Below are 22,196 nucleotides of genomic sequence, written 5' to 3'. Positions count from 1 at the left end.
GGCGGTGCCGGGGGCCTGGCCGGGCCCGCCCCGCCCCGGGGAGCCCCGCCCGAGCGCTGCCGTGAGGGGCCGCCGTGGGGGTGCCGTGCCCGGGTCTGGCGGCGGGGCCCGGGCTGAGCCAGCCGTGGTTCCGAGCGCTGCCCGGGAGCCGCAGCCGGGCCCTCTCCCTCCTTCCCCACAGCGCTTCCAGCTGCCGCGTTTGACCCAGCTCCTGGCAGGCTGCTTGGATGTGGTCTCCACTGCCGGAGCCTGAAAACCTCAACGGCGTGGATGAGGCCGAGGCGTCCCGCTCAAATGGTGCAGGCGCAGCCCTGCGGCAGCCCCGTCCTGCGCAAGGCAGCCTGCTGGCGCTGGGCTGTGCGGGGTTTACACCCGCAGTGACCCCCGAGCCCCTGTCACGGACAGGCGCCCCATGGCAGCTGCGAGCGCCCTGAGCCCTTCCCCTGACAGAGCTGGCACACCGCTTCCCGCGTTACCCTGGGCTGTCTGAAGATGTGCTGCCCCAAATCTACAGGCCTGTAATGCAGAAATGACTCACGGGTTTTGAAGAGGAATGTGAAGAGAAAGGCAAGTTTGATAGCTACTGAATCACAATGTTTTACGTGTTGTGTCTTCTCCAGATTCTTTAAGCTGAACTTCTCCCTGCGGATGGGCTCTCGTGTGTGCACGGCTCTGCGAAACACCGTGGTGTGAGGAAACTCTCCAAGGTGTGAGGTCCATGGCTTCAGTTCAAAGGAGCGGAACCTTGTGCCACAAGACGTTCTTCTTTCATGGATTCGTAAGACTACAGGTACCTTCAATTACTCTGCTGTAGTGGGATCTGTACCAACGTAGATCTATACAAACAGAGAGCACACTTCCAATTAGATGAACTGTTTATTTTCTTTTATCACTGCATTTTCATTCATCTAATAGCAGATGTTAAAATATAAGCTTTGCTTTATCAGATTATTAATATCTCTGATCTCATGGAGGTCTTTGGCATAAGGAAAAATATTTAATCCCATTTCCTTGTAAAAGATGAAAGAGTCTTGTCCTCAAGCTCATAGAAGCCAAGTGTGTCCTTTGAGGACAGCTGAACTGGATCATGAAACTTTACAACATTCCCAGTTATTTCTATGTAAATGAAAGCTCTTCTTCTATAATCACATTCATTTTCTGAGTTCCAGATCAGATTCATTTCTACAGATCTAGAAGCACAAGCTCAGCGTTGGGTCTTTCTGAGCAGTCTCAGTGTGACACTGTTTGGAAGTACTGCCAGAGCTTCACCTCATCCTTATTCCTAGTGATTACAAGATTACTGTTACTCTTAATTTGGACACTGCCCTCACTCAATTCATATCTCATTATAATGGGAATTCCAGCCTGCATACCAGAGGCAAGCAGGTTCTGCAAGCATGCAGAATGAGGGAAACAGGCATGAGGGGGTCAGCTGTTCCCCTCCCAGGGCTGGTCTGACAATTTAAAAAACAAAACAAAACAAAACAACCTTGATTGGACAGTCCTGGAGAGCTTGGTAAAGTCGGGTCAGAAGGGCTTCACATAGATGTGTTCTAGCACCCAGATACAGTTGCTGTCCCAGAGAAAGGTCATTGTCCATGAGAGAATACAATGACTCTTCCTAACATGTCATAGGGCAGAAACAGTCCAAATGTGAGTTTTACAGCATCCCGCCCCTCAATTTTCTTTTTCATTATTTTGACATTCCCTGCTATCAAGTTACTAGAAAGATTCTTCACCCTTTTTATCTCTAAGAATTGCTTGAAAGGTCTGGTCTATTTTGCATGGGAAACATTTTCTTAAGGAATGGGGGAGAACATTGGATGAATGGATGAATTGGATGAATGGATGAATTGGATGAATGGGAGATTCTTAGAAGCTCACTTGCGACTCTCTTATCTTCTGAGAGAGGAAGAGTGTGTCTTTTACATCTTTTGACAAGGTGTTGGTACATCTAATTTCATGGAATTAACTATCAGAAGGAGCATCTCAGAGGTAGTTTTATCTTGATTATCGTTCTCCCAAAGCAAGTTTCTAAGTCCCAAAGTTAAAAGATACACATCAAGCTCCATTAGATAGTAACTATTTTATTGTATCAATGATAATGCAGTTAAAGTTTCATTGAAACAAACTTTCAAAAAAGAGAACTTCTGTTTGGAGTAATTTTAATGTACTAATGACGGAACATGATCTGAGGTTTGTTTAGTTCTGAAATGAAGGGATTGGACGGAATGATCTCAAGGATAGTTTTTTATTCTCATCTTCTTTAATTTTAGCTGTAGGAAGCTTGTAGCTACTCAGGTGTAGTGGCATCACATCAAAAAAACAAACAGCTGGTTGAAAATCCACTTGCTCAAGTAAACATTTTCTAGCATGGTTTGCTAATTATTTAATGCATCGTGCAGTTTATATAACCCTCTAGGGTAGTAACATGATTAGACAACCAGTTCTGGTACAAATTTGCTTATGAAGCAGCACTTGCTTGTAACATCTCGTAAGATGTGGCAGTTTTGAGGTTTTAATGTTATCAACAGAATCAATGGGACTGAAGCCATCAGTGACTAATCCCTGATAGATTATATAGTAGATCTCATTTAAATTTCAATAGCCAACTGATGCATATTCTGAGAAAAAAATTCTATCTTTAAATGCTGTCTAACTCAAAAGTTAGAAATTTGGTGGGAGGAGGAAGGGAGAAGCAGCAGTAGGACTAGAGAACAAGGCAGAGGAAGGTATATTGCAACCATATAACTCCATGGATGAACCAAGAAGGACAATAAAATTGATTAGATACATGGCATAGCTTATTCATGCAAAACAATGGAATAGTCTGAGATTTTTCAGTATGGAGGAAGGAACAACCTGAGGGGACATGACAGTGGTCCATGAAATCATGAGCAGCATGGAGAAGGTGGATGGGGGTGGACTGTTCAGTCTCTCGGCACAAGAACCAGAGGCCAGTGAAGCTGGTATGAATGAGGTCATAAAATTAATAATAATAAAGTAGTTCTTCTCATAATGAGTGCTAGATCTGCAGGACTCTCGTCAAAGGATGTTGCTAATTCAGAAAGTTTACAAACTCAAGTACTTGGGGGAGAGAGACACCAGGAGTAACTAAAGAGACAAACACGTCAGGCTTAGGATATCTACAGAGCTGAAAACAGCTAGAGGCAGAGAGTGTGTTCATTTGAAGTCTGCCCAGCCCCTGCACAGCTCTAGGCATCTGCTGCTAACCACCGCTTTTAGAAAGCAGGAAACTGAGCTCTGAACCACCATGGCTGTTCTTATGTGCAGTATAATCAATCAAAACATCCCTCAGTGAGTCAGTAGCCTCCATTCACTAGGGAGTTTCGAAAGCTCAAATGATGCATAAAATAATTTGGCTTCTAGTTACAAACCAGAATTTGGAGATATCTATTTTGAAGAGTATCTCTCAACAGGGTCTGGCCAGCCTAGATACACAAAATAATAATTGGAGGAGAGTAAACAATCTGCAATTAAGCGTTACTGGCTTAATAAGACTTTCCTAGATCAAGGCAAGAAATAACAGCAACATTGAGATGAGAAAAGATTTGCACCATATTAATAGGTTAATCTTCTTCTATTTTGTCTGTTACACAACTAACTTTTATGCTTATCAACATATCTTCCTTTTCATTAAGGCTTATTTAAAAAAAAGCCAAAACTTCACCCCTTGCTTCGGCATCACTACTGAGACTACCATTATGTAAAAACCTTTGAAGTCACAGAGTAACTTGGATGTCTTATGCAGGTCAAAATACAGAAAATAACTGCATTACATGGGAAGATTCCTTCTGTTCCTAAAACTAACAACAATAGCAGTTGTTGTTGTTGCTATAGCTATGGCTTACTGTCTTGTATCTTAGAAATATATCTAATACATAAGAAAACTTGAAAAATATAGAAAAGAACAAATTACCAAAATAACATAGGTCTCGAAAACATAGTTGGGACATCTTTTACTACCCACTTATTATGGAGCTAGTAGCTTTGCTCTCTTATAACATTGTGAAGAAACTAATAGAAAACGGATGGGTATTTTTGCCTTTTGCCAGTAACTAACTTGTGTCTGAGTGGAAAACCCAAAGTGGATTTGACACATTGCGTAACTAGCACACTCTTAACTACATTATTCCAGTTCCAGTCTTCCCTACCACTCCTGGGAAAGCTCTAAAATTATTGTTATTTAAAGTCACTTTTATGACACAAGTAAAAGGAATGCAGAGAAACAGTATTTTACTTGATTACAGTTCCTGCACAGCATCTGCACTATTGAGCAGTATCATATTTCATATGCTTTGTACTACGTTTCCTTACAGTAAACAGAGCCAGCACTTACTCTGTCCTCAGAAGACCTCAGGAAAGCCTTTTAACCGCTTATTCAAGCAGCGTTGACAGGGGCAGGGAGGATTGTTGGTGCAGCTGGTGAGCAGCGGTGGCTCCATCCACTGAGACCCACCTCAGGCTGGGTCTCCTCAGCCTGCACCGGGGCAACGGTCGCTTCACAGAGCGTCTTCAGGGGCGTTTTAGCCGTAGAATGTTAAAATACTATCTCAGGTGAGTGGGGTTTGGTTTTCTGTAGACTGTAACCGTGGCGCTGCCACCCTGAAGCGGCACCTGGAAACGGGGGCAGCTCTTCCTTCAGACGCTTTCACCCTACGGGGACACACGGTAATGTCAGAGCGGCATATGGAAACTGTCGCATTAGCAGGGTGTTAAGTCCATTGGAAATAACCAAAAGTCTGCAATCGAGCAGCCCTGCAGCAGCTTTCACTGGCGCTGCTCCGCGAAGGCTCCCTCGGGGGCCGGCACACCCTGACAGGCCGCCCTGCCCCAAGATGGCGGCCTGGCGTCGGCGCCGGCCTCCCCGGACAAATATGGCCGCGGGGCGCGGCGCCCGCCATTCGACTACAAGTCCCAGGAGCGAGCGGGCGGGAGGGCGGTGCGGCCGCCGCCGGTGCGGGGTGAGCGGCGGGCGGCAGCGCGGCGGCGGGCGGAGCTGGCGCTGCCCTGGGATGACCCCCTCTGGGGGCGCCGGGGCTGCGCGGAGCCGGTAGCGGGGCCCCCCTGGGCCGGGCCCGGGCCCGCCGAGAGGTGAGCGGGTGTCGGGAGGCGCTGGGCCTCGGCGGGGCCCGGCAGCCGCCTGGGCGCTGTCGTGCGCGGGGCCGCGGGGCAGCAGCCGGCCCTCCTCCCCTCCGCGTCCCGAAGGCCGAGGCGGCCTGTGCGGGGCTCCCCGCGGCTGGCGCGGCCCCGGCGACGCTGGAACTGCCGCTCATGGGCAGCCCCGAGCCCCAGCCGGGTGTGGGGGGGGCCGGGAGCGGCCTGGCCGGTACCGCGGGAGCGGAGCCCCCGGGCGCGGCGGGGCTGGGGGTGACTGGCAGCCCCTTGTTTTAAGTACCCGCCATTAGGCAGCGCAGGGCCGCGGTAACCAAAACACAGCGCGGGGCTGTACCGTGGCGTTTAGCAGCGCCGGGGTTTTAGGCAGGGAGCCTTTCTCAGCGCTTTTCCTTAACACAGGTGTTCCAGGAGGCCTTGGCAGAGGAAACGTGCCTCTCCCTCACAGCTCCGTCCTAGAGCCGTGGTGCCCCGGGGGGTGTTTTGCTTCTGTGTCTGTCGAGCTGCTTCTGGTGCGTTGGGGTGGAAAGCGCTGTTCCAGGACAGGCCGGGTTTGCTGAAAGTTGTCTTCGGGCTTGTTCGCTAGGCCGAATGGCAGCTGGGAGGTTGTCACTTTAGTTCAATACAAGACAATACCAGGCTTTCACAGAATCACAGAATCACAGAATGTTAGGGATTGGAAGGGACCTCAAAAGATCATCTAGTCCAATCCCCCTGCCAGAGCAGGAAAACTTAGGTGAGGTTACACAGGAAGGCGTCCAGGCGGGTTTTGAATGTCTCCAGAGAAGGAGAATCCACAACCCCCCTGGGCAGCCTGTTCCAGTGTTCCGTCACCCTCACTGAGAAGAAGTTTCTTCTCACATTTAAGTGGAACCTCTTGTGTTCCAGCTTGGACCCATTACCCCTTGTCTTACTGTTGGTTGTCACCGAGAAGAGCCTAGCTCCATCCTCGTGACACCCACCCTTTATATATTTATAAACATTAATGAGGTCACCCCTCAGTCTCCTCTTCTCCAAGCTAAAGAGACCCAGCTCCCTCAGCCTTTCCTCATAAGGGAGATGCTCCACTCCCTTAATCATCTTTGTGGCCCTGCGCTGGACTCTCTCCAGCAGTTCCCTGTCCTTCTTGAACTGAGGGGCCCAGAACTGGACACAATATTCCAGATGAGGTCTCACCAGGGCAGAGTAGAGGGGAAGGAGAACCTTTCTGGACCTACTAACCACCCCCCTTCTAATACACCCCAGGATGCCATTGGCCTTCTTGGCCACAAGGGCACAGTGCTGGCTCATGGTCATCCTGCTGTCCACCAGGACCCCCAGGTCCCTTTCCCCTACACTGCTCTCTAATAGGTCATTCCCCAACCTGTACTGGAACCTGGGGTTGTTCCTGCCCAGATGCAAGACTCTACATTTCCCCTTGTTATATTTCATTAAATTTTTCCCCGCCCAACTCTCTAGCCTGTCCAGGTCTCGCTGGATGGCAGCACAGCCCTCTGGCGTGTCAGCCACTCCTCCCAGCTTGGTGTCATCAGCAAACTTGCTGATAGTACACTCAATTCCCTCATCCAAGTCATTGATGAATATATTGAACAGTATTGGTCCCAGAAATTTCATATGTTTTGTTTGTAAGATCAAAATACACCTTCTTATTTAAGCCATGAGGAAGCTGAGGCAGGTTAATGTCACTTAGCCTTCCTTCCTGCATTTTTGTTGACACATCGTTGTTCTTTTTTTCTGGAAAAAAAAACCAAAACAAAAAAAAAACCCCAAAAACCCCCACCACCTAATTTTCCTGGCTTTAATCATTAAGCTGTGGTTTTCCCACCTAGAAAATAAATAAGAATACAAATTTAATGTATAAGCTGGTACCAGACATGCCAGGAGAGTTAGTACCTCTGTTTCCCTGTCTTGTTGGCATTGTGGTTTGAGCCAAGTCAGTGGCTTTTTTTTAAACAAATTTCTGACTGCTTGAAGGAAAGTGTTTTTCTGATTCCTTTCAAATAGTCTTATCGTAAAGTTAATGTGGCATGCAAAAGTGACCCTTTGTAAAGGTCATTCCACTGGCCACTTGAAAGATCTGGAGTTGAATTCAACAAGGCAGAAAATAAATTGTAAGTAGTTATTCAGATAGATGGAATTTGGAAATGAAATGGCACCTGTAAATCTGAAGAGCGAAAAAAGATACAAGATCACTTTATAAGCCTGACTTTGCTTATCATTTAGAGAAAGGTTTAAATATCTTGTATCTAAAATGGTTTGAATATCTTGTGTGTGTTAACTTGTAGAGAAAAAATATCTTGTGTAAGCCATGACCAGGGTGACTTGCATCTACAGGTGGCTGTAGTTGTGTGTGAGTAATGAAATGTGCGCTTTCTTTGGTAGACACTCCATGCTGCCCCGTCACGTGCAGAGGCTGGGCAGAGACTGGATTGCCCACTGGAATGGTTCTCAGGTACTCACCTTGAACAGCCCCGTTTCCAGCTGTGTGAGATGGGCCGGACACTCTCCCTGGGCCTCTTTTCCACTTCCTGTTCCAGTTGACTTCTCAGCAAACTGGAGACTCCCTCCGTTTTTTGGACCTTGGAGACAATTTCAGAACTCTAACTGGCAGCTTGAAAACTTCACGCAAAGTTCTTGCTTTCACCTACCTTACCCCAGTATGAAATCTGAGGGAGAGGAACCATCAACAAAGAAGAGAAGACTCGGTAGCCAGTGTGATACTTCAGCTCCTGAAGAAGAAACAAGAGTCTCTAATGAGAAGGAAGCATTGTGTCTTTCTGTAGCAGGGGATGGAGAAAAACATAGCAGCAAGAAAGGTAAGAGATGCTCTTTGCTCATTTTTGTTGTTTATTTGTAATGCTAAACACATGCAACAAGTTATAAGCAATATTGCCTGCACCTTTTGAGTTACTATTTTTCTCGGTATCTCTCTCAAGAAAACATCTGTCTTAAAAAAAGTTAGTTTTGTAATGCCGTTTGGTCTGTAAAGTTGTATTTTGTGCTGTCAGTCTGCCAGAACTAGATTTGCTGCACTTGGTGGTAGAACACAGTCAATTCTGTGAGGGACTGCCCAGCTGGGATGTCCTGAGCTTGGTTCAGACAACTCCCTCTCAGGTGTCTGTCAACAGATCAGGACTGTTAACTTGGGCACTCTTAAAGCAAAAAGATTTAGCGAACTTGCTATAGGGCTGAGCTGTGCTGGCCATTGTACAGCTTCATTCTGTGTACTGTACCTGAGCTCATAAGCCCCGCTGGACCTGAACAGGCTTCTTTCTGAGCCAGTTATCTCACACCTACATAACTGTGAATTAATGGACTGAATTTTAATGGTTTGCTTCCAGTGTGATGGTGCATTTCTGTTTTTACAACTGTGTTCTCCCACTGGTACGTTAGCAAGTTCTGTGTCAGACCATGACTGGCAGAGCAAACAGCAGATGCGCTTATCTAGATAAATACAGTAAGAAGTGCAAATATGACTACCCAACTCAGTAACAGACTTTTAGGAAACTCGGAAGTGTCTGCTTCAGCTTATTACAGATATAATCTTCTATGTAGCATACAAATGTTTTACTGACTCCTGTGGATATAAACAGTTTTGTCTACCATGAAAGAAATAGAGGGACACAGTGAAAATTAAGGCCCTTGTGCATAAATCCTTCCTTAACAAAATAAACTGGAAATCGTATTATGACTGAAAAAGGTGACAGATGCCATCAGCATCCCAAAGGGATTTTTGGACACAAATATCCGCAAGGCTTAGAAACATCATATCCATGGCAGAAAGGCAAACTAAGAAGTTCTTGGTAATTATGAGACTTACTAATTTTTTATTTTCTCAACCTCATGGAGGGAAATCAGGTTCATTATCTGTTTTGGGACCCCTGTAATGGACCCTGTTGCAGCTTACGGCTGAGTTTGTCAGACTATACGCACACCAGAGGTGACCCTCCGTTCCTAACCCGTTGCTAATCATGGATAGAGAGATGAGCAAGGTGCCCATATGCTGCTCTAAAGGGTGTATCCCAGACTGACATACCCCATCTCCACTGAGGCAGTGGCAGAAGGTAGCATGAGACTATGTCAACAGACTGGATTTCGTTTACTGGTTTGACAGCCCTTCTACAGGGAGCAGGGTGGTGTCATCTGACTGCAACAATCTTGGAACATGCCAGTTTCCTAATTTCAAAGCAGTTTGAAATTCAGGGCATATAATGGTTTTGGGCGTGTGTTTTGTTTTTTACTGATGCTCATGTAAAGTTCATCTTAAACAGAAGATCTAAATCACTGCTAATCAAATAAGTTTTAGTGTTGCATAAGCAATTTGAAAGATGAATAGTTGTCAGAATGATTTCTGAGAGCATAAGAAGTCATATGGTGTACTACATAACTTTCCGCTTCATGTGCTTTTAACAGGAACAGTCAAAAGACACTGGGAATACTTCTGTCAGCACAGTAGACCAATGAAAATCTTAGAAAAAAAGGAAACTGACCAAAGCAATACAGAAAGTGAGGCAAAATTTGATTTTACAGTCATGTCCTACAATATCCTCTCACAGAATTTGTTAGAAGATAACTCCCATCTGTACAAACACTGCAGGCAACGGTTGTTAATCTGGACATACAGATTTCCCAACATTCTACAAGAAATCAAACAGCTGGATGCAGATGTGAGTAGAAAATGAGTGTGCGAATATTTCTGAAGAACCAATAAACTGGAGCACCAAATTCTTGCTGTTCTTTGTTTTTTATAGGTGGGCTGTCTGGTGAATCCAACTGAGCTTTTAGTTATGTCATGCTTAACAGTAGTTTTGATTTATGCATATGCAGTAGTGTATTCTGTGCGACCTAAACTTACAGTGAAGACAAACTCTATGGTATATATTGCTCGTAGTTGCCTTTTTTGTACATACCTTCCTGGAATGGTCTTTTTGACATGACTTTGATGTTCTGCTGATACACAGCAATTTTTTTGTAATTCCAAAACCTTCTTTCTTCATATAAGTCTTTCGTAGTCTGTACCTAGATCACATTTGAGTAGTATGCTGTAAATAAGGAATTGAACATAAAACAGTTATGCTTGCATGAGCCAAAGGTCCACCTGGTCTATCACCATGTTTGTAGCAGTAGCTAGTGATAGATGCTTTGAATAGGACAACAGGGCACCTTTCTCCAGGATAATCTCAGCTCCTGTGACTGTACAGTTTAAGAAGCTCCAGAGCTGGAGGCTCTCTCTTGAATTGTGCCATAAGTTATATAGTGCAAAGGATGTGCAAGATTGAGTAGTTGGTCATCATTCGCAAATACTTAATTCTATACACCAGGTTTTTGTGGAAGAAAAGTAGTATACATGCACACAGGAGGGTCAAATTAAGGCAACCTCCAGGACTGGCATTTTCTGACTTTAGGGTGTGTGACTTTAACTTCATATTTGTTTAGGTAGTAGTAACACCAAGTGTCTGTATATTCAGTGAATCAAAAGTTCTTTTCTAAAATTTGGCTGCTAATCCTTTTGAGCCATTTGTTAGACCAGGTAATGGAGAACTTCTAATTTTTTGTTTGGAAGGCAAACGCAAATATTTTTTGATTGTATGAAGATTTGGGTGATGAGGCTGCAGTGTGGATCTCTGTTGAGATTGATGTCTGAGGTTGAGAGAAAGATGCAGCTGTTAGTATCCATGTGAAACTCTGATCCAAAGTATTCCTCTTGGGTGTTCATTTCTCTCTGCATTGGTACTCTGCACCATTTGACTTATGAACAATCTTGCTATTCTTCTCTACTGAGGAATAACTCTGAACTTCTGCTTGTATTAGGGTCTGAAAAAAGTGCCTTACCTGTTCTTTGTTGATTGTGGGGGTTTTTGTTTGGTTTTAAGGATACTTACCACTTATTGTTAATCAGGAAGTCAAGTCAGTAAACTTTTTGCTTCAGTCATTGTTCAGGCCAATAAAAGTTTGGTGATGGAATCCAACCTGTTCACGTCAGAAAAAAAGTATTGGAAAGAAAAGTAATTGTGTTAGAGAAGCCACAGAGAAATTGCCTTGTAGCATTTGAAAAATGCAGTCATGTTGGTTTATAGGCAGGAAGCTAGAGACTGAAATCCCCTTTAAGCTCTTCCTAACAAATTTATGCATGCTGGTACATACTTAGCTGTGCAGTGAGATATGTTAGTGGGCTTTCTGAGAGGAGCATTGGGCAGAATGACTCTGGTGAGGATCTACCTGGCTCTGTTAGTGGTAACAGGCAGTTCTCCAGGGTGGAAGGGCTGGAGCCGGAGCCAGCCCCTCTACAAAGAGCAGGGCGGTTCAGGGCACTCGTGAAGGTCTGCAGAGCCACACAACACAGCACTGGGGCAGGGAGGGGATGCCTTGTGATTCATTAAGTCATGACGAGCAGCTGCTACAGACCCTGACAGATGCAGGTGCCCTTTGTGCAGAGGAAATTCTTGCTAAAGGACGTAGACTTTTAACTGTTTTGAACTGTAACCTTAAAGTGAAGCGGAGACTTCAGAATATTGCTTGTGACTTGGTTCTCCTTGGAGACCTTGAATAAGCTAGTGCCGGCTGGGTAGGTGAAGTCTGTTGCTGCAGTTCAGCAGGCAGTGCTAACCCATCACCCTTTGGGAACTCATCCCTGTGCCAGAGTCCCAGGGTGGTGGTAAATCTGTGTGTTACTACACTGTGCAGGGAGAAGGCGCCAAGATGCTCAGAACTCTCTTAATGGAGTATTTTAAGGTTAATCTTTCGTTCAGGTTGTCATAATATGGAAACTTCTTGTCCATGCTGTAGTTTCGCCCTCTTCTAAGCTGCTGAGAATGTATTACACAGAATCACAGAATGGTTGGGGTTGGAAGGAGCCTCTGGAGATCATCTCATCCGACCCACCTACTAAAGCAGGTTCACCCAGAGCAGATCGCACAGGAATGTGTCCAGGCAGGTTTGAATGTCTCCAGAGAAGGAGACTCCACAACCTCTCTGGGCAGCCTGTTCCAGGGCTCTGGCACCCTCAAAGTAAAGAAGTTTCTCCTCATTCAGATGGAACCTCCTGTGCTTCAGTTTGTTATTTATTATTATTATTATATGCTTAGTCTGTTATTATATTAGTGACCTATTAGCAGGTCCCAATTTGATTACATTTAATGTCACATAAGAAAATGTATGAGAAGGAGTGGGAGGAATTGGGAAGCTCTTCACAATCTTAAGGAACATTTCTAGAGGAGAGCGAAACCTTTCATGGGAGGCAAAAAGCCCCTATTTTTTTTTTTTTTTATATATACCTATACAGACTGGCCAGCAGAGATATGATACAGCAATATTTTGATGCACTTACTAATATATTTTTTTTTTGTAAATTTTTGCCATAGGTGCTCTGTTTACAAGAAGTCCAAGAAGACCACTATAGAACAGAGATCAAGTCAAGTTTGGAATCCCTGGGTATGATGAAACTCTTATGACCAATACATTGTCTTGTCCCTTGCCCTAGTACTATTTTCATCAAAAAACCCTTATATTATAGAATCGAGTTTCCTACAATCAGAGGCAACAATGTTGTGTGCCCTCTTTTTTAAATTCATCAAGCGCTCTCTTGAAACTACGTTAGTGTTTTCTACCAGTATTCCTGTTGGAGAGCTTTTCTAGGGTATGCTTTTCTCTGGCTTGAAACCTTCCAAATATCAGCACTAAATTTTACCCTCGGTCAATTTGTATTCATTAGTTTTTATACTAGTGCTGTCAGTCAGCCTAAATAGCACCGCCTTATCACTCTCACGTGTGAATTTATGGTAAGAATATGCTGCCAGGGGTGTGACTTCATGGTGGTTTAAACTGATCTAAATCTTTTGTGCCCTGCACCTCCTCCAGTCCCAGGGCCCCACTTTCTTCCTGGTGCTGGTACTTGTCTGATGCCAGGAAGAGCCAGTTGAAGGAACACCACTGGAGTGGTGCTTTTTTCTTTCTGGGTTAGTTGATGATAGTCTAACTCCCAGAATTGGGGGTTTGTAAAGAAGGTAGAGTAACGGCAGTACGGATTTAAATCCACTTCAAATGTGAAATAGCACTGCAAGGCCAGGCTTCTGTGGGCAACTGAGCTTCTCATTGCTGTGCATGAGGATCTGGAGCTAGCTGTAGCTCTTCCTCTTCCTCTCCCTCCTCCCAGGTTCAAGTCCTGCCCCTTCTCCTCAGCCAGTTCTGGTACTCGCTAGGACTCTACCCTGGTGAAATCCAGCAGTCCAGCAGAATGCTATCCCGAGTAATTTTATTTTCCTGGATTAGTTTTCTGTTGGCTTACTGAATTAACAGTAAGTGCCACAACAAGTGGCTGGAGCACAGGGCCTGGAGCTGGGAGAGAGGAGAAGGAATCCCAGTCCCAGCACTGATGTGAGCTCAGAGATCAACTCGCTCCACTTCATGAATTTATATGGCACAGGCTGGGCAGTGAAGCATTTTAAAATGGCAAAAAACTAGATGCTGTTTCAGGTTCATTAGGTTTTTTTCTTACGTAGATAAGACATCATTAAAATCGGCATTTCACCTGTACATAAAATGAAGAACTTGGCAAATGACTATTTTCAGGTGGACTTATTTGAGCTCAAATATCGTCATTTGATCAGTGTCTCAGTTTCCTTGTTGAAAGCTTGCCTCTTGCTGCTGACTGTGTAATTCCATAATTGTGTAGATATGTTTGAGAACTTTGTTCTATGAATCATTTTAGACAGTGATTATTGATTTTGATTGGCATGCTTCACGGGTATTATTCCTAAACCATTGTGGTAACATCCAGAAAAAACTTCAATATACAAGTCTACTTCTATGTGACTTGTGAGAGTTTTTCGCTGTTTTGGTTTGGGGTTTTTTCCCACATGAGGAGAGAAGAACATGCCTGATGTATTAAACTACGTAGATGCTCACACATCACAAAAGGTACTAGACCAGGTTTCCTGTGGTATCTAAACTGAAGCTAAACAGGACAGAGTCTCTTGGGTTCACTTTTCTATGTGAACTTTACATAGTCTTTGGCACTTCAGACTGGGTGTTGACTGCCATGTGAGGAAAGTAGCACGAGGCTTTTCTAATTTTTATTAAGATAATCTCTATTTACATAATGGTATCTTATGTTTTTAATTGCATTTTTTGCAGGGTATCACTGTGAGTATAAAATGAGGACAGGGAGAAAACCCGATGGCTGTGCTACTTGCTTCAAAACTTCCAAATTTAGCCTGATCTCATCAAAACCTGTGGAATTTTTTCGCCGTGATATTCCGCTCTTGGACAGGGACAACGTTGGATTGGTGTTGCTTTTGCAGCCTAAATTTCACTGTAAAACTAATGCTGCAATCTGTATAGCCAATACCCACCTGCTGTATAACCCAAGGCGAGGGGACATCAAACTGACCCAACTTGCAATCCTCCTGGCGGAGATTGCTAGTGTTGCCCCTCAGAAGGATGGGACCTTCTGTCCAATTATCCTCTGTGGTGACTTCAATTCTGTTCCTGGTTCTCCGTTGTACAGATTTATAAAGGAAGGAAAGTTAAATTATGAAGGACTTGCTATAGGGAAGGTAGGTTATGCTTTTCACTTCTCTCTCTCTCTCAAAAAAAAAAAAAGCAAACAACTCAATGTTGATTAAAGAGAAATATTTAATTGAGTGGTGCTAATACACCACAGCTGGGCTTGTGATTATTTCCAGCGCAGTATCAATTTTAGTGCCCTTTACGCAGTCTGCAAAGCGGGAGTTACTGTGGAGTTACTAAAGTAAGCTTGGGTATTTATAATAGCTGTCCCTTACCGAATATTGTATCCGCTTCTAGCATACCAAAATTAAAAACTTGCAAACATTAATTGTTCTTGGAAGTTATCCACAGGATGATTGTATCACTGTGTTTAAGTGTCCCAGTCTTTAAGTAGTATAAAATAACTACTTAGTCAAATACCTGCTGTGCACTCTATGGAAAGATGACCCTTATTTTAGATAAACCTTGAATTACAGCGGCTGGAACAAGTGTAAAAGCAAAAATGCAATTAGATGCTAAACCTAAACTGTTCCAGGTTAATGGTTTTTGTTGTAAGTGCTTCTATGTAGCTGTTGGATGTGTCAAATGCTATTTAATAGAAAGTAACTGGAGTGTATACAGTGAGAAAACAAGAGAAAATAGCCCCACTGGTGTTTGCCAGTGGGTGGTTGTTTCAAGCCCCATTTTGACTTGCTCTCAGAAGAATAAGCATCACGAAGATAAACTAAGTGTCTGCAAGGGAGCTCTGTATGCTCAGTCCTGTTGTGTTGTTAAAAGTGTTCTGGGTAGTCTCTCAGCTTAGTGTCACAAGAACTGTCTTGAAAAATGGGGTAGCTGCAAAAAACTTGACAAGAGTAAACAAAGGGCGCGTACATAAGGAGTTTTATTATTTTTACAGATTTGACAAGCCATCATAAATGATTTCTTCCAGAGGGCTGGGTTTTGGGTTGTTTGTTCTTTGTTTGTTGGTTTGCTTTTGCTTAAAACTTTACAGAAAATGTCTTCTAATTTTCTTTTTTTTTTAAAATGAGATTTCTGTCTCAAAAAAGCTTCTGTTTTCTCTCTTAGGTCTCTGGACAAGAACAGTTTCCAAGGGGACAAAGAATCTTACCTATTCCAATTTGGCCCAAAAAATTAGGTATTTCGCAAAACTGTGTATATGAAATAAAGCAGCAACAAAAAGAAGAAAAGGCAGGTCAGTTTCTAGGTTGATAGATTTTTTTTTTTTTTTTTTTTTTTTTTTTTTTTGGTCATCCTCTGAAAATATCATTTGGGTAGCACTACAAAACAGATTATCTGTTCTAGTGGGGAAAACCACAGAGTCTTGAGCTTGCAAAACTTTGTTGTTGGGCTTGTTAGAGTGTAAAGCTCTTTGTTCACATAAGCATTTACAAATTTGAATCTTTAGGAGACCATAGTTAGAAATTGCCATTTGGGAGCTGGTGTGTAATATTTAAACTGCTGTGTTGGCATCACGAAAGCCAGTTGTGCTGTGACTGGGAAAAGAGAGAGAGAGGAATGCAGCACTTGTATGTGGCATGAACCTACATTCTGCTTCAGTGTTTGTTATAGTGCAAACACTTCATGGAACAAGTGAGAAAAGCAAGTGATTCCTTGCTCAGTATTATTACATCTTTCATCCACCATTTTTTCTTTGACAGAAAAAACAATTTTAAATGAATAGGGCATAATTTGAAAGTCTTTGGAGGGGATCTTACTAATGGAACAGAAGAATTTAATTCAGCTTTGTGAATTGTATCTTGCCTTCTGCAACAAATAAGTGTATTTGAAGATATTTTTTTCTGTAGCTCTTCAATATTGGTCTCATCTACATCCTATTTTTAAATGTAAACTGAATGTATTTCTATTTTGCAGGAGAAAAATTGGAAGCAGCAAAACCAGACAATGCTCAGGAGATTGTAATAGCACCTGAAAAGTATGTGTTGGGGGAAAAAATTGAAATACTTGACTGGTTCCTAGTTTTGGGGGTTCTTTTTGGTTTTAGACCAAACTTGTATCTGATTCCAGATGTGGATACACAATGCTCGCCCACCCCAGTCTGCCCATCTGACAAAAAAAAAATCATCTTCCATTTAAACGTGAAAAGGCTGATCCGGCAGCAAAATACTAGAATGGGAAATAATGAAGGAGAGTGTGTTGTAGCGGGAATTTGCAGATATTATTTCAGAAGGCAGAGGCGAGTTGTCGGTGCTGTTCAGATGGTTTTTCTGTCTGCTTATAATAAGAATGCTTTTGACATCTTTTGTCACTTCTTGACATAAACAGGGCATTTTGCTGTGCAGTGACGTCGTAGGAAAGCTGTGAACTTCAGTCCAGTTGCAGAAACCATGTTTTTAAGAGAGGAAAAAAAAAAATCAACAAAAACACCAGCATTGTCCAGCTGCTTAAGTGTTGGCACTTCTCTCTTCTGTGTTTGAGATACAGGTTTATGGATACTAATAAAATCCTTTAATACAATGTGAAATTAGGATTAAAGGAAGGAAAGGAACTGGAAAGATCATAAAATGTTCTTTGTGAAGAGTTCTGTGGCAGATTTAGGTTCTGTGAGTCCCAGAAACTTGGAGTATTATGGATCCTCTTACTTGGATCAAAACTTTTCCTTGTTAGACCGAAGGAGGAAGCCACCACTAGACTGCTGAGAAGGAAAATGTAACTGCTTTTTGAAAGGAAAAATATATTTGCATTTTCCAAATTGGTAAAGACATATGAAGGAAGTCATAGAAGGAAATTGCCCTGACTGTGTACGTGCGATATCAGGCTCCAAGTCAGCCATTTCTTATCAGAAATGAGATCTTGGTATCACTGCAGATAGTTATATTAAAATATTTGGTGACTCTTGGTCATCAAAAAGCTAAATAATGGTATTTGAGACAATAAGTGGATAACAGGACAGGAAGCCTTATTCTATAGTATAAATCCGTAGCGTGCCACGTGTTGAACTCTGCTTGCAGGGTGGTTTGCCTCATCTTAAAAAGAATGTCATGCAACAAGAGCAGAAATTGCTACCCTTCTGTGTTGTACAAACTGGCACATTTATCAGTCTACTCTAAATCAGGCAGATGATGTACTGATTTTTTTTTTTTTAAATTGGTTTTTAACCAGAACGTATCACGGCTCAGGTTTAAAATGCAGCTGTGCAAGGTGAGGCAGGTAGAGTTGAGGGTTGATTTGCAGAGCTGGTGGGAGCAAATGGCTGGGAGAGAGCAAGAGGAGTTCCGCTGCTGAAAGGTGTTTTGCAGTTTGCTTTCAAGATTGAAAAAAACAGGCGAGACAAGATGGGCTGAACTTGAAGAGGAACGGACTCACAGATGATAGGGAGAGACAAAATGGGAGCCTGAGGAGAGGAAAGAATAGGCATAGTCTAACTTGAAAACACTTGATAGCTTTAGTCTAGGGGAGAAAAAAAAATTAAACCTTAAAACCTTCATTTCTCTATATGCTGAAGGGCCTGGTTAGATGAGTTCATAGTTTGTTGCTTTCCAATAAGCTGCTCTCATGGACACTTCTACCCATGTGTCAGGGAGAGGATGCTGAATGAGGACACGGGTGAAATCTTACAAGTGTAGATGGAGCTGAAAATTATGTATATTTGAAGCATCAGTTAAGCCAGTTTTGATAGGCTCTTACATATGTCTTTAACTTGAAAAAGCTGTCTGCATTTTGCCTTCAGAGGTTTAGGCCACTAACACAAAAGGTGGTGGGATTGGTTGCATGAGAGAAACACTAGTTTGCATATCCAGATAATTAATTTTGTTTATAACCAGGAACTAATTTTTTCATTGCTTATTCTTTCTAGGAAAGACAAGAAAATTAAATTCTTTTCTTTGATTCCTGTTTAGGTTGTCTTCAAAATTGCAGCACCATTTCAAATTGTCTTCAGTCTATTCTCATTACGTTCCTGAAACTGGGATACCAGAAGTAACGACTTGTCACTCCCGAAGTGCTGTCACTGTGGATTATATATTCTATTCTGCAGCAAATGATGATACTGCTGCCCAGCCAGGTAAAGAAACCAACTGTGCATTATTTTTCACAAAAGCTAAGTGGGAACATTGGGATGCTGTCCAAAGGGAAACACAGTGCTAATGTAATCCATATGAAGTACCTCCGTGGTTTGTGGTGGTGCTTGGAGTGTCAGCTGTTCCCTGGGAAGCAAGGCTGCCTTGTCACTTCAGCACAGCTGGACTTGTAGTGCCACACAGGGCAAACTTTGTCACCTAACTGAGCGTTCCTGTGGTTGCCATCTCAGCATGGAGACAAGAGCTGGAGCTGCAGAAGAGCAGCAGTGTAAGCAACACCTGAGAAATAAATTCTGCTGTCAGTAACTCATGCAGGACCTTAGTGGCCAGACCTGGAACAAAGCAGTATTTCTAGTCATCTAAACAAAACAGTGAACGTAAACTTATGATGTGCATTAAAACTGATAAATGAACTGTTTCAGATAGTCTTGATGTGATGTCTGTCAAGTAAGTGACCCCTGTGGCCTTTCCTCTGTCACTTGCCCATGCCCAGTTGTCACTCTCGTGATTGCAGTTGCAGCCCAAACTCGCCAGATGGTGCAAGAAAGACACGGTAGCTCTGCGGGGGAATTGCTCAATGGGTAACACAGGGCTGTCCCTCCCTGTATTGCTGCTTTTACCGCTTCCCATGTCTTCACTAGTGCTGTGGTTTATGCCATCATGAAGGACCATTGCACCATGCGGTACTATCAGATAAATGGCTCTGCAGAATCTGGAGCGAGGAAACCTGCGTTCTGCTCCTACCGTAGATTGCAAATGACTTTTACAAATTAACATTGGGTTTGGTATGTGAAATGGAAATACCGCCTTCAGCTCTCATACCTTCAGACTAGATTGTTAAAATTGAGTCAATGCACAAAAGTTTCATTTGTCATAACATGCACAGTAAATGCTATCTTAATGTAAAATAACAAATACAAAAGCTTCACAAATACAGAAATAGAAAATTCAACTGGAAAACGAGGATATGAGAAGTACCTAAATGACTTCTGAATGCTGTGTGATTTAAGAGAGTACTACGTGATTTCAGAGTGCATCCCTGTGACAAACTTAATTCTAAATCATCTGCTTTTATATTTTTGCACCATCAGTGCCCCAGCAGAGCTATAGCAATTCTTTCTTTCTGCACTTGTTTTTCAAATAGATTCTTCACCCCACATCAGAGTACAGGATGGGACCAAACTTGAATTCTCCAAGTAGTTTAAACTGGTGTGATTTTTATTCATTAGTTCTTAGAAACTAAGTAGTAGCCTGGACTTCCAGTTTTCTGATGGCCTGAGCCACTGTATTAAGAGTTGTCAAAGTCTGAACAAGCGAGTATTAAATGTGGCCTAAGCTGAGCTGACTGACCAATTTTTTCCAGGTAAAGGGCTTTCTTTTTTTTTTTTTTTGGACAATTCACACACTTTATTCTCTGTTGTGTGACCAGAGTCACCGCGTGCAGACCAAGCGCTCTGCAACAACCTGCTGCTCTGTTGACACACAGGTGCTGTGCTGAAGGACAAATTGGGCTTTTTTTTTTTAATGAGGACACAAATATTTTAAGTATAGTATAATAATAAGGTGTAATAGCACGGCTGTGAGTCACCTGAGCAATGTGGTGTTTCTTAAGGGAGGATTTTTGGGGCAGCGGGGTTTGGTTTTGGTTTGGTTTTTTTCAGGCAATTACAGAAATAGCAGGAAATAATGGAGGAAGATCCCTTTCTTATGATGAACAGTTAGGGAAATGCCAGAAGGTTTTCGTCCTCATGAGCAAGACCTCCTGTATGACCTGCCTGTTGGAGGAGAGCTGTGTGCTTGAGGATGCAGAAATCAAATGTTATGTGAACCAGTAACTCTCTACAGATCCTTAATTGCACAAGCATCAGCTCTGTTTAGCAATGCAGTTTGCTCAAGCATAAGACTGGGTTGTGTGAGGCTTTCTCAGGGGAGAATGAACAAATAAATCCCTTTGCCTTTCTACCTCAATTTGTCTGAAAAATGGAGGGGTAGTGTCTGAGTACTTTGAGCTCTAGTGTTTATGAGTCCTACTGTGAGAGTATAAATAGTAAACATGAACTTCTGAACCACTTTATTGGTAACCTTGCATGGAGCAATAATGACTTCAGATTATTTCTGCCATATTGTTTTACTCTTTTCTGCATATGTGCAAATGTCTGATTTATTTTAGCCCACACTGATGAATGTTTCCACCCTTTTTGTTTTTTTTTAACCAGGAACAGAGGATTCTTTTTGTGGAGGTCTGAAACTTCTTGGCAGGCTGGCACTTCTAACAGAGAAAGACATTTGGACTGTTAATGGTCTTCCTAATGAAAATAACTCTTCTGACCACCTGCCATTGCTGGCAGAGTTCAGGCTTATTGAACATTAATAGCCAAAGGACTTTTTGTGTACGTACAGTTACCTTCACCTTCTCTTTTCGTGTAATTATTATTTTTTTAAAAGGTTCATTCAAGCACTGCTGGTTCGGTTTAAACAAGTTTGCCTGCATGCTGATTTGTTAGTGTTGTGTAAAGTAGACTTTTTAAAGAGACTTTTTTTTCCAAACGTTTAAATTACTTTATGAAGTCTTTAAGGCAAAAAGAAAAGTTTTTACATTAGCTTCCTCTTTGATAATGGAGAACATCTGTGCCAGTCTCAAAAGGGCAATATTTTTCACAGAGATGCTGTAAATGGTTTTTATTGTAAAACACAGTAAAACTGATTATTCTCTGAGAACTGTGTGTTTCTTCAAGTAAAGAGCAGTAAGCTTGTGTGCATGTCACATTTTATAATGGGCTGAAAGTAATGTTTTACTACAGAGTTGCTCTGTAGACACTTCTATCTGAATACTTCTGCAAAGGAATTTCCTCAGTTACCTGGAGCATACGTAGTCAGTGCAGAGGCTGCATGAGTGGACTTCCAAAAGAACATTGCTTTGCAGTAATGCAACTATTTGTTCTAAAAAGTTACTTCTTTAACTTCTAAAAGCTTAAATATAAGTAGCATTCACTGGAATTTTTTTTTTTAAAAGTATCTGTAATAAACCCAAATTTAATGAGCATGAAAACTTATAGGAAACCTAATTGATCTACTATAGGAAGAAAAAAATCAGTTGACATCTTGACACTTCATATGTACTGAACAACTGGGGGAAGTTTTTCTACTTAGTTGTTAAAAATGTGAGGTTGTACATTGAAATGACAGATCCTGAGGTACTACTGAAAGAAAAATGCGAAACCTGCTTGACATGATGCAGCCATCAGTGCTGCCAGTTCAGGGCTGTTCATTGTTCCATGACTGTGTGGTTTCAGGGTTTAGAGACTTATTTCAGTCTTTGTAACCCATTAATGGTTAGCTGGAGGGCTGTATGTTCAGTTATTTTTCTGTAGAATAATAAATGAGGTAGGTATTTAACAATCTTTTCAAAAAACTGCTTTAGTTTGTTCCTATTTGTCCTGTGTCTTGATTCTAGAAACAACTTTGATCTTTTCTGAAATAGAAATCTGGACAGGACCAAAAAAAACCAACTCT

The 22,196-nt window shown here is 42.6% G+C and overlaps 1 protein-coding gene across 8 annotated transcripts; it reads left to right on the top strand.

The window, feature by feature from the left end:
• Positions 1-32: 32 nt before the first annotated feature.
• On the top strand, positions 33-22,088 carry ANGEL2 (angel homolog 2). Of its 8 annotated transcripts, none has more exons than XM_065631888.1 (11): positions 33-518; positions 621-790; positions 4,341-4,578; positions 7,519-7,952; positions 9,550-9,803; positions 12,498-12,567; positions 14,269-14,690; positions 15,712-15,838; positions 16,519-16,579; positions 18,504-18,667; positions 20,900-22,088. In XM_065631888.1, exons 3-11 carry the CDS (start codon positions 4,559-4,561, stop codon positions 21,052-21,054), a joined length of 1,707 nt encoding a protein of 568 aa, XP_065487960.1. In that variant the 5' UTR covers positions 33-518; positions 621-790; positions 4,341-4,558; the 3' UTR covers positions 21,055-22,088. The 8 variants fall into 8 exon arrangements, with proteins under 8 accessions (XP_065487960.1, XP_065487961.1, XP_065487959.1 ...); XM_065631889.1 differs by adding an exon at positions 5,539-5,648 and having other exon boundaries at positions 33-790; XM_065631887.1 differs by having other exon boundaries at positions 33-790.
• The last annotated feature ends 108 nt before the right edge of the window (positions 22,089-22,196 follow it).

Source organism: Caloenas nicobarica, chromosome 3, assembly GCF_036013445.1.
Source record: "Caloenas nicobarica isolate bCalNic1 chromosome 3, bCalNic1.hap1, whole genome shotgun sequence".
Lineage (NCBI taxonomy): Eukaryota > Metazoa > Chordata > Aves > Columbiformes > Columbidae > Caloenas > Caloenas nicobarica.
This window is presented reverse-complemented; position numbering and strand designations above follow the sequence as displayed.

Coding starts and splice junctions, on each gene's coding strand:
- ANGEL2 (XM_065631888.1), top strand. CDS start 4,559: ATGTTAAAATACTATCTCAG. Junction 9,804..12,497: donor TCAAACAGCTGGATGCAGAT/GTGAGTAGAAAA, acceptor TTTTTGCCATAG/GTGCTCTGTTTACAAGAAGT. Junction 14,691..15,711: donor AAGGACTTGCTATAGGGAAG/GTAGGTTATGCT, acceptor TTTCTCTCTTAG/GTCTCTGGACAAGAACAGTT.